The sequence below is a fragment of the Bactrocera oleae genome, chromosome 3 (genome assembly GCF_042242935.1).
Source record: "Bactrocera oleae isolate idBacOlea1 chromosome 3, idBacOlea1, whole genome shotgun sequence".
Classification (NCBI taxonomy): domain Eukaryota; kingdom Metazoa; phylum Arthropoda; class Insecta; order Diptera; family Tephritidae; genus Bactrocera; species Bactrocera oleae.
In genome coordinates, this window is record NC_091537.1 from 36,705,812 (window position 1) to 36,720,187 (window position 14,376).

Below are 14,376 nucleotides of genomic sequence, written 5' to 3' on the forward strand. Positions count from 1 at the left end.
TAGCTAGAACCAACCAAATTGTCTCAACTATTCAAAGAGCGCTACCAACGTTCCGTGTTCGGCTTCTTTGAAATCAGATGCGCCGACTCCAAAAACTATCCACATCAAAGCGCACTCTGATAGGATCATCTCGGTGAGACTGCGTACAAGTGCAAGGAATATAAAAATAGTACAATGTTATGCACCGACGAATGTTACTGATTAAAAATCGACAATATTGCCATAAGTCATAAGTGGCGTGGCTCCCTTACGGACATGCACAATAAGCTTGGACCTGATATAACAAGTGAGCATCATATTATAATCAGTAGTATAGTGTAGTAACTCAGTTGTAAGGCTCAAAATCGCTCAAACTAAAAGACGTAGAACCAGGTTTATGGAATCGCTGGGCACTTCTTAAGATTGTCACCTGCAGACCAATTACATCAGATAAAACGAGTATTCCATAATACGGCAGAAGAGCAAGTGCAATGCAACAAAAGATAACGCACGAAACTTAAAATATTGGAGGTTAAGTGAATTCAGTAGTTTTATATGGATGTGAAACATGAAATCTAACATAATGCGCTCTACAAACACTGTCGCTGCATCCGCTAGATTATGCGGATATTTTGGCCCAATGTTGATAATCTTTGGGCTGCGACCAAACAAACCTGTCCATATTGAAATTCGTAGCCGTAAATGGAAATGGTTCGGGAACACGTAAGCCCCAAAATGACATCACGAGAATAGCAATAGACTGGAATCCTCAAAGGAGTCGCACACAAGAGAGACCTGTCCATACGTGGAGGCAACAAGTTGAAGCAGAGGCATAAGAATCAGGCCATTACTGGAGGCATATCAATATTTTAGCTTTAAATAAATTCAATGATAATTTGTTAATAGAGGCCCTGTAGTCCATCTCGGAACTTTGGAAAAATATATAAATATATAACTCTAAAAGCTTGGAAGAGGCCTCGCCATTAATTCACGTACTTCTACACGGTATTATTCACAAGGTTACACTCCCTGTCAGGTATGTCCCTCCTGAGTTCAACAACGATTATACTATTTAGAAGTCGGAGCCGCGTAAACTTTTCTAAAAATTTAAACAAAATATTAAGGAATGTATAATTTTCCTTTCTATGATTCTTTGCACCAAAATTTAACCCACATGCAATATCAAATTCTTTCAACTTTCAAAGAATAGGTTCACCACATTTAATCACAAAAAAAAATTGTATGTCCCTTCTTCCTGTTAATTTTTAATTTTCACATCAAAGTACAATACACCTAACGGTTGCCTGAAACACCTAAAATTTATCGAGATATATATATAAATAGTCCAGATGAAGATATCAGTTAAATTGCGGGACCGACAGTCCATTTAATCAATAACTTGAGTTCAAATTAAGATATCTTGATGTTGTTCTTCAGCAGTATAAGAAGGTTGGTATTACAGACCGACGAATACAGAACGATTTTAAAATTTTTGGCCGTGGTCCTTCCCTTTAATAAGTTTATTGTACATACATATATCACAAGCAACTAAAACCAATACCATGTTCTGACCAATACGTCATCACAAGATTTAGGCTGTTGGGCAGATTATCTCACTAACCTATTGGATTTAGCGAGATTTCGCAATACAAAAATGACACTTTTTATTCTCGTCATCGAGGTGATTTGAATCTAATCTACACTAAACTTCCTGTGCGACTCTGATTTAGCGCCATCTGTTTGTCAGAACGGAAATTTATCACAGCTGATTTCAACACTATAAAGAGAAAATCATGTAAACAAGCAAATAAATGAAAAGCAATGCTTCTGAATTCATCTGGCAATCGACTTCCCAAAACATTTGGCCAAGAGTCTGAATAAGGGGACACACCTAGTGTGACAGCATAAGAAACGTCGAGTTTTGGGAATTAAAAAAAAAATAAAATACTGTAATGATTGTTTTGAAAATGTCAGTCTATATTTATATAGTATGTTTCGTGAATACACAGTGAATATTTGAAAGAAAAAGTAAAATATTTTTTTACTGTCTTCCGCCCTTCTCCGTAGATAAAATCTAAAAATAAAAAATTCTTGTTAAACTAAAAGATATTCTCCGTACAATGATTTATTTCACGATAAAAAAAAAACCAGTAAGGAAGGGCTGAGTTCGGGTGTAACCCAACATTTTATACTTTTGCAACTTGCAAGGATGAAAACCGGGGACTTACTTTCAGGCGTTGGCAAACCTTTATAATAACGTGAAGAGGGTTAAGGGAAGTATTGATCCCATTGTACCAATATTTGACTTAGGGCATAGTGTTATCAGGAAATAATTTTTTTGTAATAGGAACTGGGATCTATATGTCTTTTGGTCATTAGTGAAAAGTGAAGGAAACAGATGTTATTTAAAATTTTGTTATATGGAAAGTAGACGTAGTTGTTATCCGATTTCACAAATTTTCATTAGTCGAGTAGGTCCGGAGATATGTGATTTCACTTAAATGTGGGCGGTGTCACACATTTGGTTATTGATTTAGAGCGCTTTAAGTAGTTTTTAACAAAACTGTTATATGGAGAGAGGGCAGGATACGATTTCATCAATTTTCACATTGTCGATAAAGGTTGTTATAAGATTTGTCCCATGTGTGTATTTTAGCTTTATTGGTTTGGGAGATGTGTGCATTAAACCGCCTAGAGGGCGGGACAACGCCCATTTTTCAAAATTTGTAGACCACAGGTGCCCCTTGCTTATGTGATCTCCTGTGCCAAATTATAGTTTTGTATATTAATAAGGTCTTTAGTTATGGCACTTTACAGGTTTTTGCCTAACAGCGTTTTGTGGGCGTGGCAGTAGTCCGATGACGCCGAACTGCGAATTCGTCCTCACGTTTTTGCCAAGGAATACGAGTACAAAGTTTCATTACGATATCTCAATTTTTACTCAAGTTACTTGAGGTGTCCCTTAAATACGTATTTTAATTACACGAACCACATTATAATACATATATATAATACCAATATTTATGTAAGTAAGTACATACCTTTATTCAAATCGACCTCCTTGAATTTATTCCATAAAATTCTTCCATTATTTCCATGAAATGTAAAATATTTAAAACAAGATGATTTTTTTAACAAAGTATGACATTACAATGTTTTATTTTAATAAATATTAAACGATGTGAATTTTTTTAATGTCAAAAATAGCTGTTTTATAAATCTCTAACGGCAATGAGGACAGTTTAGATTAGTGAACAGAAAAAATAATTTAATCACTTAAATTGTCGGAACTCGGTATAAGTGTCAAACACTGATGGACTCTTTATAAATAGGTACCCGATCCTGGTATCTCGACAGCCTCAACGGGGTTGAATTAGCATTTAAGGTGCATACCAAGTACCTTGGTGTAATTTGATTTGAAAGGTAAACAGGGAGTTATTGGGTAAAATAGACCACATACCCTCACCCTCACAGTTGGATTTCAGGCGACCCTTTAAGCTTCCGGAATACTGCAATATACCTATGACAACGCAGGAAACAACGTAAAGAAAATATATATATATACATACGTCGATAGCCAGGCGTTAATTAAGGGAGTAACCTTACATCGCATTACGTCAGAGAATGTCCTTAGAGCCAGGGAGGCAGTAGATGTAGCGGCTGTCGAGAAGCGGCTGTATATACACTGGGTTCAAATCCACAAAGGGATTCCGGAAAACGAAATAACTGAGATTGCCGAAAGTGCCATCCGTCTGACTATAGAACCACTACAGAAAATTCGGAAGTCACTAAAAACGATTTACAATGAAATTTCCAAAAAGACTGACAGACGGATCAGGGCGAGATGGAATACCTTAAAGGCGTGCAGGATCGGCAAGATCATTTGCAATAGCCTTGAAGGAGAACACACATGCTGCTTACTTACATGGTCTTTCTGTAATGACACCACATGCGAGCCGGACGGGCATAAGTAACGACGATACATGCAGAAAGTGCTGGGAAGTAGGCATGAGAGAGACGCAGGAACACCTGCTATGATTCTGTCCAGCATTATCTAGAATTTGTCTTAGATATCTAGTCACATTTTATGTTAATGATCACCCTTGAAGTTTTATTTTATTATTCAAAAATAGAGCTTTTATTGATTGATATTTGTGCCTTCAGAAACCCAAATTAATTTTTATTTAACTTGGCCGTTAGAAAAACTCAAAATGTCATGCGGATATTCCATGAAACATTTAATGGTATATATAATATTTTCCTTTAAACACACATTAACGTATATGTGCAATCCAAAAAATTACAATGTAACTGCTACCATATTTGCAAAGTAGAATCACCTTGCTTGGAATTGCAAAATGGCACAGTAAAGTCTGAAGGAAAGGATGTTTCTCAAATATCAGTCTACTCTTAGCAAGGAATACGCTTCAAACGAACGCTGCTTAGTAAAAGTTTCAAGCATTTATGCTATTTTCTTATTTTACTGCGAAGCTTATCTAATTCTGGCAAAATGCAAAATACGCAGTATTGCATAGGAATCGTGTAATTTCATGATGAAGAAATCTAGTAATTTCAATGAACGTAAAACTTTTATTTTTCTTTCGATTTCACTTTACGAATTCTAATACAAATTTGAGCAACGCTCCTGTTAGCTCAGAGATGTTGCCTTTGTTTTTCTCAATACAAATGGACCAAGTTACCTTCAGCGTATCTTCAAGAACTTTTCTGCCCTTAGCGATAATTCATAGGCAGTTAGAGAGATGTAAGGCTCAATATGGCATAGCCTCAGGAAAGCTGTAATATTGGTTTCACGTTGACGATAATTTCCTTACCGATCATTTTTAAAATTTTATTGTTAATTTCAAGTTCCGTAATTGGAATGCACAAAATATTGGGCACATTCGAGGATGAACTCAGTGTCCAATAGATAGAGAATGTTATATAATATATTAACTTACGATCGTTAAAAGATATTTTTCCACAATTTATTTTGATTTTTGCTGAAAAAGGTGAGGAAATCGAATTTTGATAGAAATCAAACATTAGAAGCATATCTGACAAGAAGAATTGATAGGAGAGATAGCATATTTTCGACTTACTTATTGGTGGTATAAAAATAGTTAATAACTTAATTTTCCCTAAAGAACTAGAAAATAACTAATTGATCTTACTGGTTGGAGCTGACCACAGTACTCATAATGGACAGATTCAAAGCTTTTTTAGTAAAAGCGATGTAGGTAGTAATAATGTAGCAACAACCATTTGTAAAATCGTATGGCGAGAGCGAACTAATTAAACAATTCGACGAATGTATAGTATATGATCGTTAAAGAATCATAATGAAGTATGGATCACCGTGGCTGCTGGAAGAAAATACGCAAAGCGTATCATCCTACTTTGCAAATCGACGATTTCTACATTATGAAACTTTTGTACAAGAGACATCGAATATTTTTCAAGACTTTAAATAAAATATTGGGGAACGACGTACTGGTGCAGAAAGAAAGTCGACAGGCAGCGTAAGAATGGGTAACGTAGTTTGAAATATGGTGATAAAATGGTGATAAAAAGTCCAACGTTCAGTAGGAGCTTAGACTAGAATAGCTGCAGCATTATAGCAATAATTATGTGTGCATGTAAGGTCAACAGTTTAGTTACCTTGTTAAATTGTGACAATGATTCTTACAAAATATGATTATTTAATTAACTTCAACTCTCCCGTTTAAATTGCGTAAATTCTTATTTTTGACAAGAAATCGTTCGGCAATTCACAAGCTTTGTCTTATGTCTTATATCGTATTTCGATAGTCTTAAAAAATGCGACACTTGTGAGCACCCCTTAATTGTTGTATGTCATATTGTGTAATTTTTAATAGTGAAAAATTAAGAATACAAAAATGCCACGAGAAAGTGACACAAATAAAATTATAGCTTTATATGTGAAAATCATGCATTGACTTTTTTAGGAATTGAATCAAATAAGTATTTGCATACATTTCTTCATTTAATACAAATACTCCACAAGCGCTTTTTCTTCTGCTGCACTCCACTTATGCACCGGGTTGAAACGGCGGCGTTTTCGTTTACAAAATGTTTTTATAATTCACTTTTATTCAACTGAATTTACCTGAGTAGCATAACTTACTTCCATATTATAAAAGAAATTGATGGAATATATTTAATTTATTATTTTTAGATACTTAAACGTCAACAATAAAAAAAGTAAACAGATACAGGTGATAGAATAGCATATTCGAAAAACATACCTCGCAGTGTTGTATTTGTCGTATTTCAATTTTGCATTTGAAACAACAACAGTGTTGATTTGACAGTCATAAAAAAATAAGACAATATTTCCTATTACTTCAGGTTTTTCTTGGCGAAGTATACAAATTACAGAGCACATGATTTTTTTTTGTTTATGTATTATTTTTATTGGTACGGCGAAGACTTTCTCCGCTACCACAATATTGCGTAAATTACCTTATTTACTAAAAAAAATCTCTAAAACAGGGTATTAAATATCAACGGCATATCCAGATAATGTAACACCTGGTGCAATCTCCTCCTCGACATATGAACCAGCTTCCTCAAACGACTTAGCATCTGTGTTATCGAAACTTTTTCCTACAACCGTCTGCTTTAAAGAGGGTGCTCGGTTTACAAAGTTATGCTGATCACTTGAATTCAACTTGTGATTATTATAATCATCGGGACGGTGAGCTGTAGAGCGAAGTTTTGATGGTTGAAATCTTATATTTTCGTTGTTATTATTTGGCATCTGATTATTAAATTCATAAACAGTGGAATCAGGACGAGAATAATTCGTTTTACGAAGCATTGCCTTGAAATTAAATGGAGGGTCTTCAGAACTCTAACAAACAGTGGCATGTAAATAAAGTAAAATGTAAACTTATATAATTCAATCATAAAATACCATTTGTCCAACCTACATCCTCATCATTAGAACGACGCACAAAGTCCTTCAATTCTCGTATTGGGTCTGAAGGTACAAACGAAGAGCGTTGTTGAGAGCTTTGATTTGTATGACTCAATTGGTTTGGATTCTGCTGCATTGTACGTGCCTGATCGGGGTCATTGCGGTACACCATATTTGCGGGCGGCATAGGCGGTGGTGGTGGGGCAAAGTATGACTTTAAGGAGTTTCGACGCGAACCTGTTCGATTGCTCCACATATTTGAAGGTACATTGTTATAATTATTGTTGTACTGATTATAGTTGTTATACGCATTCATGTTCATTTGTACTTGATTCCTGGCCAGAAATAAAATATTTAATATTCGTACAGTATTTTTGATACTGCTTACAATCATTCTTTAAAAAAGTTGATATCTCTATTTTGAAATTTTTCGACAATCATTTCAACTAAAAATTAAATATCAAATGAACACACAGAAATAATAATATCACATTTACATTTTTATTCTTTAAGCGGCCGATTTCTTTTATTTCAAGTACCGTTAAGGAATAGAAGTCGCCGTTACTTTCTGATTCTTCATATATTATATTTTGGTATTATGGCTAAGTGGGGTCAACTGGGACGAGGCCAAATTTTGGAAAACAACTTGGTCATAGTTCGCACATATTTAATACAAATACCTTCATATGTATATCTCTTTGAAAATCCATGTTTCGTAGTACATAGGTACTCAATGCAATAGTGCAATCTCAAGATTTTTATTAGTTGCAAAGATGAAATCTAACCCTCTAAGAAACCTAAGTTTATTATGACTTGAGCCCTGGGCGTCCTCATATATCCAAATGACATATTTTACCAGATGCCGAAATCGTACAAATCTGGTTAAAAAAACATGACATGCAAAAAAAATGGATAAACAGTTAGTTCTCCCAAATACTTGTTCCTACTAGACAAGCATTTGGCTTTCCCTAGCTTAAAATCACGCCGATCTAGACACAAGAGCATTTCGGTACCGCTTCTCTACGATAGATTGAACGCTCCTAAATAATATATTTTACTAACCGAAAATATGATTTGTGGTCATGATAATACAAAATTCAAAAATCGTAATAATATAATACTCAAACTAGAAAAATAGAACATTAAAAACACATACCTCACACTAAACTAAAATACGATTTGTGGTCATGATAATACAAAATTCAAAAATCGTAATAATATAATACTCAAACTAGAAAAATAGAACAATAAAAACACATACCTCACACTAAACTTCTTTTATTCATTTATAAAGAAATTCGTCTCTTTCCTAGATAATTGTGGGCATCAGTGGCACTCCCGGTTTAACGTAAACAGGTGGTCCCAGGTTTTAAAAAATTATGATATTTCACTAAGAAACTTCTTCCTTCCTACACTTCATTCCAGTGCTCCTCCCGCGACACAGCTGGGCCACCTGTCCACCAGGAAGCGGTGCAATCAGAAGGCAGAACGAAGAAGACTTAATGTGTAAATAAAATATGCACCACCATCACTTCATTTATATCCTCCAAACTAACACCATAAAAAACTAGAAAAAACCTTAACTTCGGCTGTACCGAAGCTATAATACCCTTCACAGTTGCCTAGCATAAAATGCTATTATCCTAACTTTGATCGGTCAGAGGTATGTAGGTATGTATGGCAGCCATATGCTGTAGTGTCCCGATCTGAATAATATATTTTCAAAGATTATAACGTGCCTCAGAGAAAAATCTATGCCAAATATGGCGAGTATATCTTGCAAATAAAAAACTTGTCCATATAAGACCTTCATTTTTACTTCCCGTCAGCGGAAATTATACTTAAATCATTCTCAAATGAGATATATTTGATATACTCGTAAACTTAACCGAAAAGGCTAAATATAATATATTGAGTTGATATGAAAAACGGAGACATGTAATGACTGATTGCAGTAATTCTTTTTTTTATTTTCAAGCAATTTTATAAATATGGTATATAAATATAAACACATGGTATAGTATATGGAGTAAAGTCAAGGCAAGTTTTCGTCCGATTTTATCTATTTTAGACACAAAAATACACTGTTATTAGAAAACTACGCTCTCTGTTCTCTTGGCACCCTGTTTGCAAAGTTTTATTTTGATAAATTTATTGGTCGAAATTTGGTCGATTTGTAAACTGGAAAGTGAAAGAATCATATCGAATTTAAAATTATGTTATAAGGGAAGTAGGCGTGGTTGTAGTCCGATTTCACCCATTTTCACAATGTAAGATAGTATCGTCAAGATAATATTATTTGCCGAATTTGGTTGAAATCCAGAGATATGTGATTTCACTTAAATGTGGGCGGCGCCAGGCTCGGCAAATTTTGAACCCCGGCTCCTATAGAGCCCCAATGTATCACGCTGGGTGTAAAATTTAATGTCCCCGGCGCATGTAGTTATTGATTTATCGCGCTTTTAGTTGTTTTAAAAAAAAACCGTTATATGGGGAGAGGGCGGGGCTATAATCTGATTTAATCCATTTTCACACTGTCGGTAGGACAGAATTGTTATACGCGAATTTGGTTATTGTAAATTTAGTGGTTTAGGACATATGTAAGTACATTAACCCTATTAGAAGACGTGGCCACGCCCAGTTTTTTTAAGTTTTTAGCACACAGCTGCCCCTAGCTACTGCGCTCTTCAGAACCAAATTACAATTTTACATCTAAATTTAGTGCTTAGTTATGGTTTTTTGTAGATTTTCGATAAATGGCGTTTTGTGGGCGTGGCAGTGACCCGATTACTCCCTTCTACGAACTCGTCCTCACTTTTTTACGAAGGAACACGTGTACCAAGTTCCATTAAGATATCTTAACTTTTACTCAAGTTATCGCTTGCACCGGCGCATGGACGGACGGACAAACAAACAGTCATTTGGATTTCAACTCGTGTCATCATACTGATCAAACGCAGTAGTACTGTAATCCAATCCCTAATGGATTTGGGGTTTTAAGATGCTTCACAGAAATATGATAGCCGTTAGAATGATAAAATTGTAACAAGAAGCTTATATATTATATAATAATATATATAATATTACCATATATCTAACTTAGTTATTCTTAGGTGATACAAATAACTGTTGGGTGAATTTTTTCCGAAATTACCTATTGCGCAGACAAACGGACGGACGGAGTGGCAGTCACTCGGCTTTGAACTCGTCTTGTCATCCTGATCATTTTGTTGCTACAGAGTATAATAGTTTTGTTCACCTAATGGTTGTTTGTATCACCTAGAACTAATCGAGATATGTAGATATGAAGTTAGAACGGGTGATCCTAATAGAGGTACTTTTACTACTATATCATTTTTTGACAGCGTGAGTCGTGTCAAGCTGTCATGTTATTTTTGTTCAGTATTGTTTGGCATTTCATCTTGGAAAGACTTACAAATCGTTCAACTTTGTTGTGAAATTTGACACTCTGTAAAGAATGTGTTTCGCGCGAGCTACATATTATAATAACTCACCACATATATTTTTTGTAGTTACATGTTATAATAACTCACCCTATATACATTGTAACGTTACTTTTCTTTTGTACATAACTTTTTTCTCTCATTTATGATCATCAACTTCTTTACTTTACTGTAACTTTCAAATAACCTCTGGAAATGAGTACTCTCGTTTGAATTCTTTTTACCGTTGCTTATTTTAATCTGTCCCTCAATTCCTTCTTGTGTTGGACATATACATAAGTGAAAAGTTCGATGTAAAATATTTAAACGTTTGTACATATATAAAATTATTATTTTATATTTTTGTACATATATTGTATAAAAAAGTAATAATTTCTTTAGTCGTTTGCTGAAGTACACATTGCAACAAAAACAATAAAAGATTTGAGTTGAGCTAAATAACATTTTACCATGGCAATGCAACTGTCTTTGAGTGACATCATTAAAGATGCTCAATCACCTCAAATATTTAAAGGCGATAACTCATATGCATTTTGATCATTTATTAGAGAAGTGGAGGCAATACAAGCTTTAGTGGGAGAGCAAACTTCTCTCCAATCATATATTCATCAGCGAGTGATTTTAAATAAAATACAATACAGTCATGCTCTGTATATTTTACGAACGCTGGGAGCATCACCAACGTGGGAGATTGCAAAACGAGCGTTAATAAAAAGCAACGATATTGTAAGTTATTATATACAGCTTTGTAATATTTGTTGTAAAATCAACGAAAAATTTGAATTTGAGTACGAACCAGAACGTATTGATAAGTTTATTTTACTTGCCTTTTTAAACAATATTGACATTAACCCAGTTTTAGTCATTATAAATTCCAAAGTTACAAATAATAGAGATGGCTTTCAGATATTAAAAGAAAATGGTTTAGTTCGCAATGAAAGAAATAAAAAAAAAATGTAGTAGTAATCAATATTTGCAATATCCTAATTCAATTTTTTCTTGTAATTTTCCAACACAAAATCAAGTTTATATAAGCAATCTAACTCCCCGTCTTTTAATAACCAAAATACGAGTAGACATACAAATTTTCGGAGGTTTTCTAACTCTTGCAATAATTATTATTTTTCAAACCAACATACACATACGAGAAATAGTGGGAATCATTGTAATAACCAGGCGCAAGCTTCTTCTGTTCAATATCGCTACAGCAATAATGACGTGAATAACATGTCACCTATTGAAGTAGATCATTTACAGGCAGATGGACAGTGCGGTACTTGAGTTCGTGATAATGATGATAATTTAAATATTTTTACAATACCTTCAAGTAATCAGGTTCACGTGTCGTATCTTGTGTATTCTATATTGCCTCGACAGTACTTAGACCTAAATAAACATTTTTATTATATTTATTTGTTTAAATAAGGTAAAAAAGAATATTGTATCGTTTTCTGATTTCTTTAATTCCAAACGAACGATTTCCAAATTTACGTCCGCGATGAAATACAAATCTATCATGTCATGTGACAATCACATTACACCCAATATGATTGCAGAATTTTTTATCTGGACATGTATCATTGGGTTTTAGGGAACATAAGCATACGGACGTTATATAGGTACTTGTACACAGACTTTAGCAAAGCATAATATTCTTAGTGAAAATCTTGAATGGAACAGTCTGCAGTTCTTTTCTCCTGCCTGAAATTAAATTTATATCCCGATTCGCTTTTCGAGGCTTACTTTTAAAATAATGTAGATCAAATTTCAAACTAAACGAACCATTCCGCCGTATATGTCATGACTTTAATTCTCATTCCTGCACATTTGATTTATCTGACTCACTTTTCAAAATTAGAAAGACTATATTACTTTCTCTTAATAAATAAAAACGTAAACATTTATTATATCGTAATTATAAATCTTAGCTGTTCAAATTTTTGTTTCTGTAGCTAAACAGTTTTAGATCTCTACGGTTAAAAAACTCTCTTGCGGTTAGTTCCGCACGTATGCGGATTGCGCCCCTCGTGTCGGTTGGGCGGTAGAAGGGTAGTTGTTGGGTTACCGCTAGGTTCGAGTGTAACCGAATATTTCATACTCTCGCAACTTGCAAGGATCAAAGCCGTGGAAATACCTTCAGGTATTAGCAAAACATTATCTTAACAAGTAAGGAACGAGTATAACCGAACATTTCACACTTTTTGAAAGGATCAATGCCTGGAAAGCACTTTCAGGTGTTGGTAAAACTTTATATTAAAGTGTGAAAAGTTTCAGATGGACTTTAAAAGTTTGTTTAAAGGAAGAAGGTGTGCTTGTAATCCGATTTTCACAGTGTCTACTAGGAATGTTCGCAATTACACTTCTCTTTCATCTATTGATTTATCGCACTTTTAGCATATTTTAACAAAACCGTTATATGGGAAGTAGACGGGGTTATAATCCGATTTCACCTGTTTTTAGACTGTTCTTAGAAGTGTCGAAAATATTTATCCTGTGCAAATTTGGGTGATATAGCCTAAACCTATTAGGGAACGGCGCCACGGCCACTTTTTTAAGATTTTCAAACCACTTTCTTTGTACTAAATTAAAATTTTGCATATTAATTTGCGGGTTAGTTATGGCACTTTAGTGTTTTCTATTAAAAACGTTTTATGGGAGTGGCAATGGACCTATTCCGCTCTTTACTTTTAGATGATACAACCAACCGTTAGGTAAACACAACGTTAAGCGCATATGCACATAAAATAAGCAGTCGATTCGGACGGAATTCTACAGTCTTTGACGAAAAAAAAATATATAAAAAGTTTATTCGACAAAAAATATTTTTGTAAGAAAAATCACTCTCTCTAGTAACATAACCTTATATATAATTAATTTTTCAACTATATCAATATAAATTCAATATAAATAGTGTCGATAGCCCAAAAACAATAATTTGTCGAAAGTGTTTGAACTCATAATGCCAAATCAGCCGTTTTGTTTGTTTTTATGTTTAAAAAAAAGTTTTCCAAAAATTCCAACAACTTTGAGTGATAACTGAATACGAATGAATTATAAATTACACAAATTTATCAAATACGAAACGAAAAAAGTTTTTTTTCACATTATGGATTTTTTTTTCGTAAGAGGAAGCACTTTTCGCAGTAATGAAACATAAATGTATATAATATAATCATGCATCCGAATTCTCAGTAATTAAAATATTTCACCTTTTTACAAGCTGTGGGTCTCGGTAGTAGTTTTGATTGTAGATTACGTCACTCTCCCCAATCCGATCCCAATTCGTCTGACATGCTTGTTCTTTTTTATACGCGTTGTATGTAAGTAAACAAGAAGTCATTGAAGGGTTTCGCTGTAGCGGACTATCCCAAGGATCTTCGTCGTCATAAGTGATTAAAGTATTTGAGAAACTTTGTCTAGATATTGAATTAGCTGCATTAACCATATATTGGGTATCATAGAAAGGAATTTGATCTAATCGGAACGGTAACTTTTTTGTCGGGATAGGCAATGGCCCTAGTTGAGAAGAGTTCACTTCGCGCGTGTTTATCCGATCAAATGGTACGTTACGTGTACATTTATTTATTCCAGCGAAAAATCTTTGATTATATATGTGTACCTGAAAATAAATAATTTCTTGTTTAAAAATTTAGTTTAAAATATTTTCCCAAACAAAACAAGAAATCAGCGTATATATAAAAGTAGGAAGCAAAGTAGAAAATATATGAAATTGAACTAAAGTTACTTTGCTTATCAATTTTGTCTTGTTTGTTTTAACTTTTTATTGGAATATTAATATATACCTATAATATATATACCCATTTACGATACATATACGAGTATTCATATATAGTATAATTACTTAGAAATAAAATTAAAAAGAACAAGTTAGTAAGTTCCGGGGTGCAACCGAACATGTCATACTCTTGCAACTTGCATTACATATTACGTATATGGGCGATAGTGGTAATATTGATCTAATTTTATATATAA

At 33.9% G+C, this 14,376-nt stretch overlaps 1 protein-coding gene across 1 annotated transcript in view; it reads right to left on the reverse strand.

Moving 5' to 3' along the window:
- Window positions 1-6,143: 6,143 nt before the first annotated feature.
- Window positions 6,144-14,376, reverse strand: part of ninaC (STKc_myosinIII_N_like and MYSc_Myo21 domain-containing protein ninaC) — a 40,154-nt gene continuing 31,921 nt past the window's right edge. The window contains exons 17-19 of the mRNA XM_014240824.3: window positions 13,593-14,002; window positions 6,933-7,254; window positions 6,144-6,853 (exon numbers count right to left, since the gene is read on the reverse strand). Of these exons, the coding sequence (XP_014096299.2) occupies window positions 6,497-6,853; window positions 6,933-7,254; window positions 13,593-14,002 (1,089 nt within the window). The 3' untranslated portion in view covers window positions 6,144-6,496. The remainder of the gene's footprint in view (window positions 6,854-6,932; window positions 7,255-13,592; window positions 14,003-14,376) is intronic.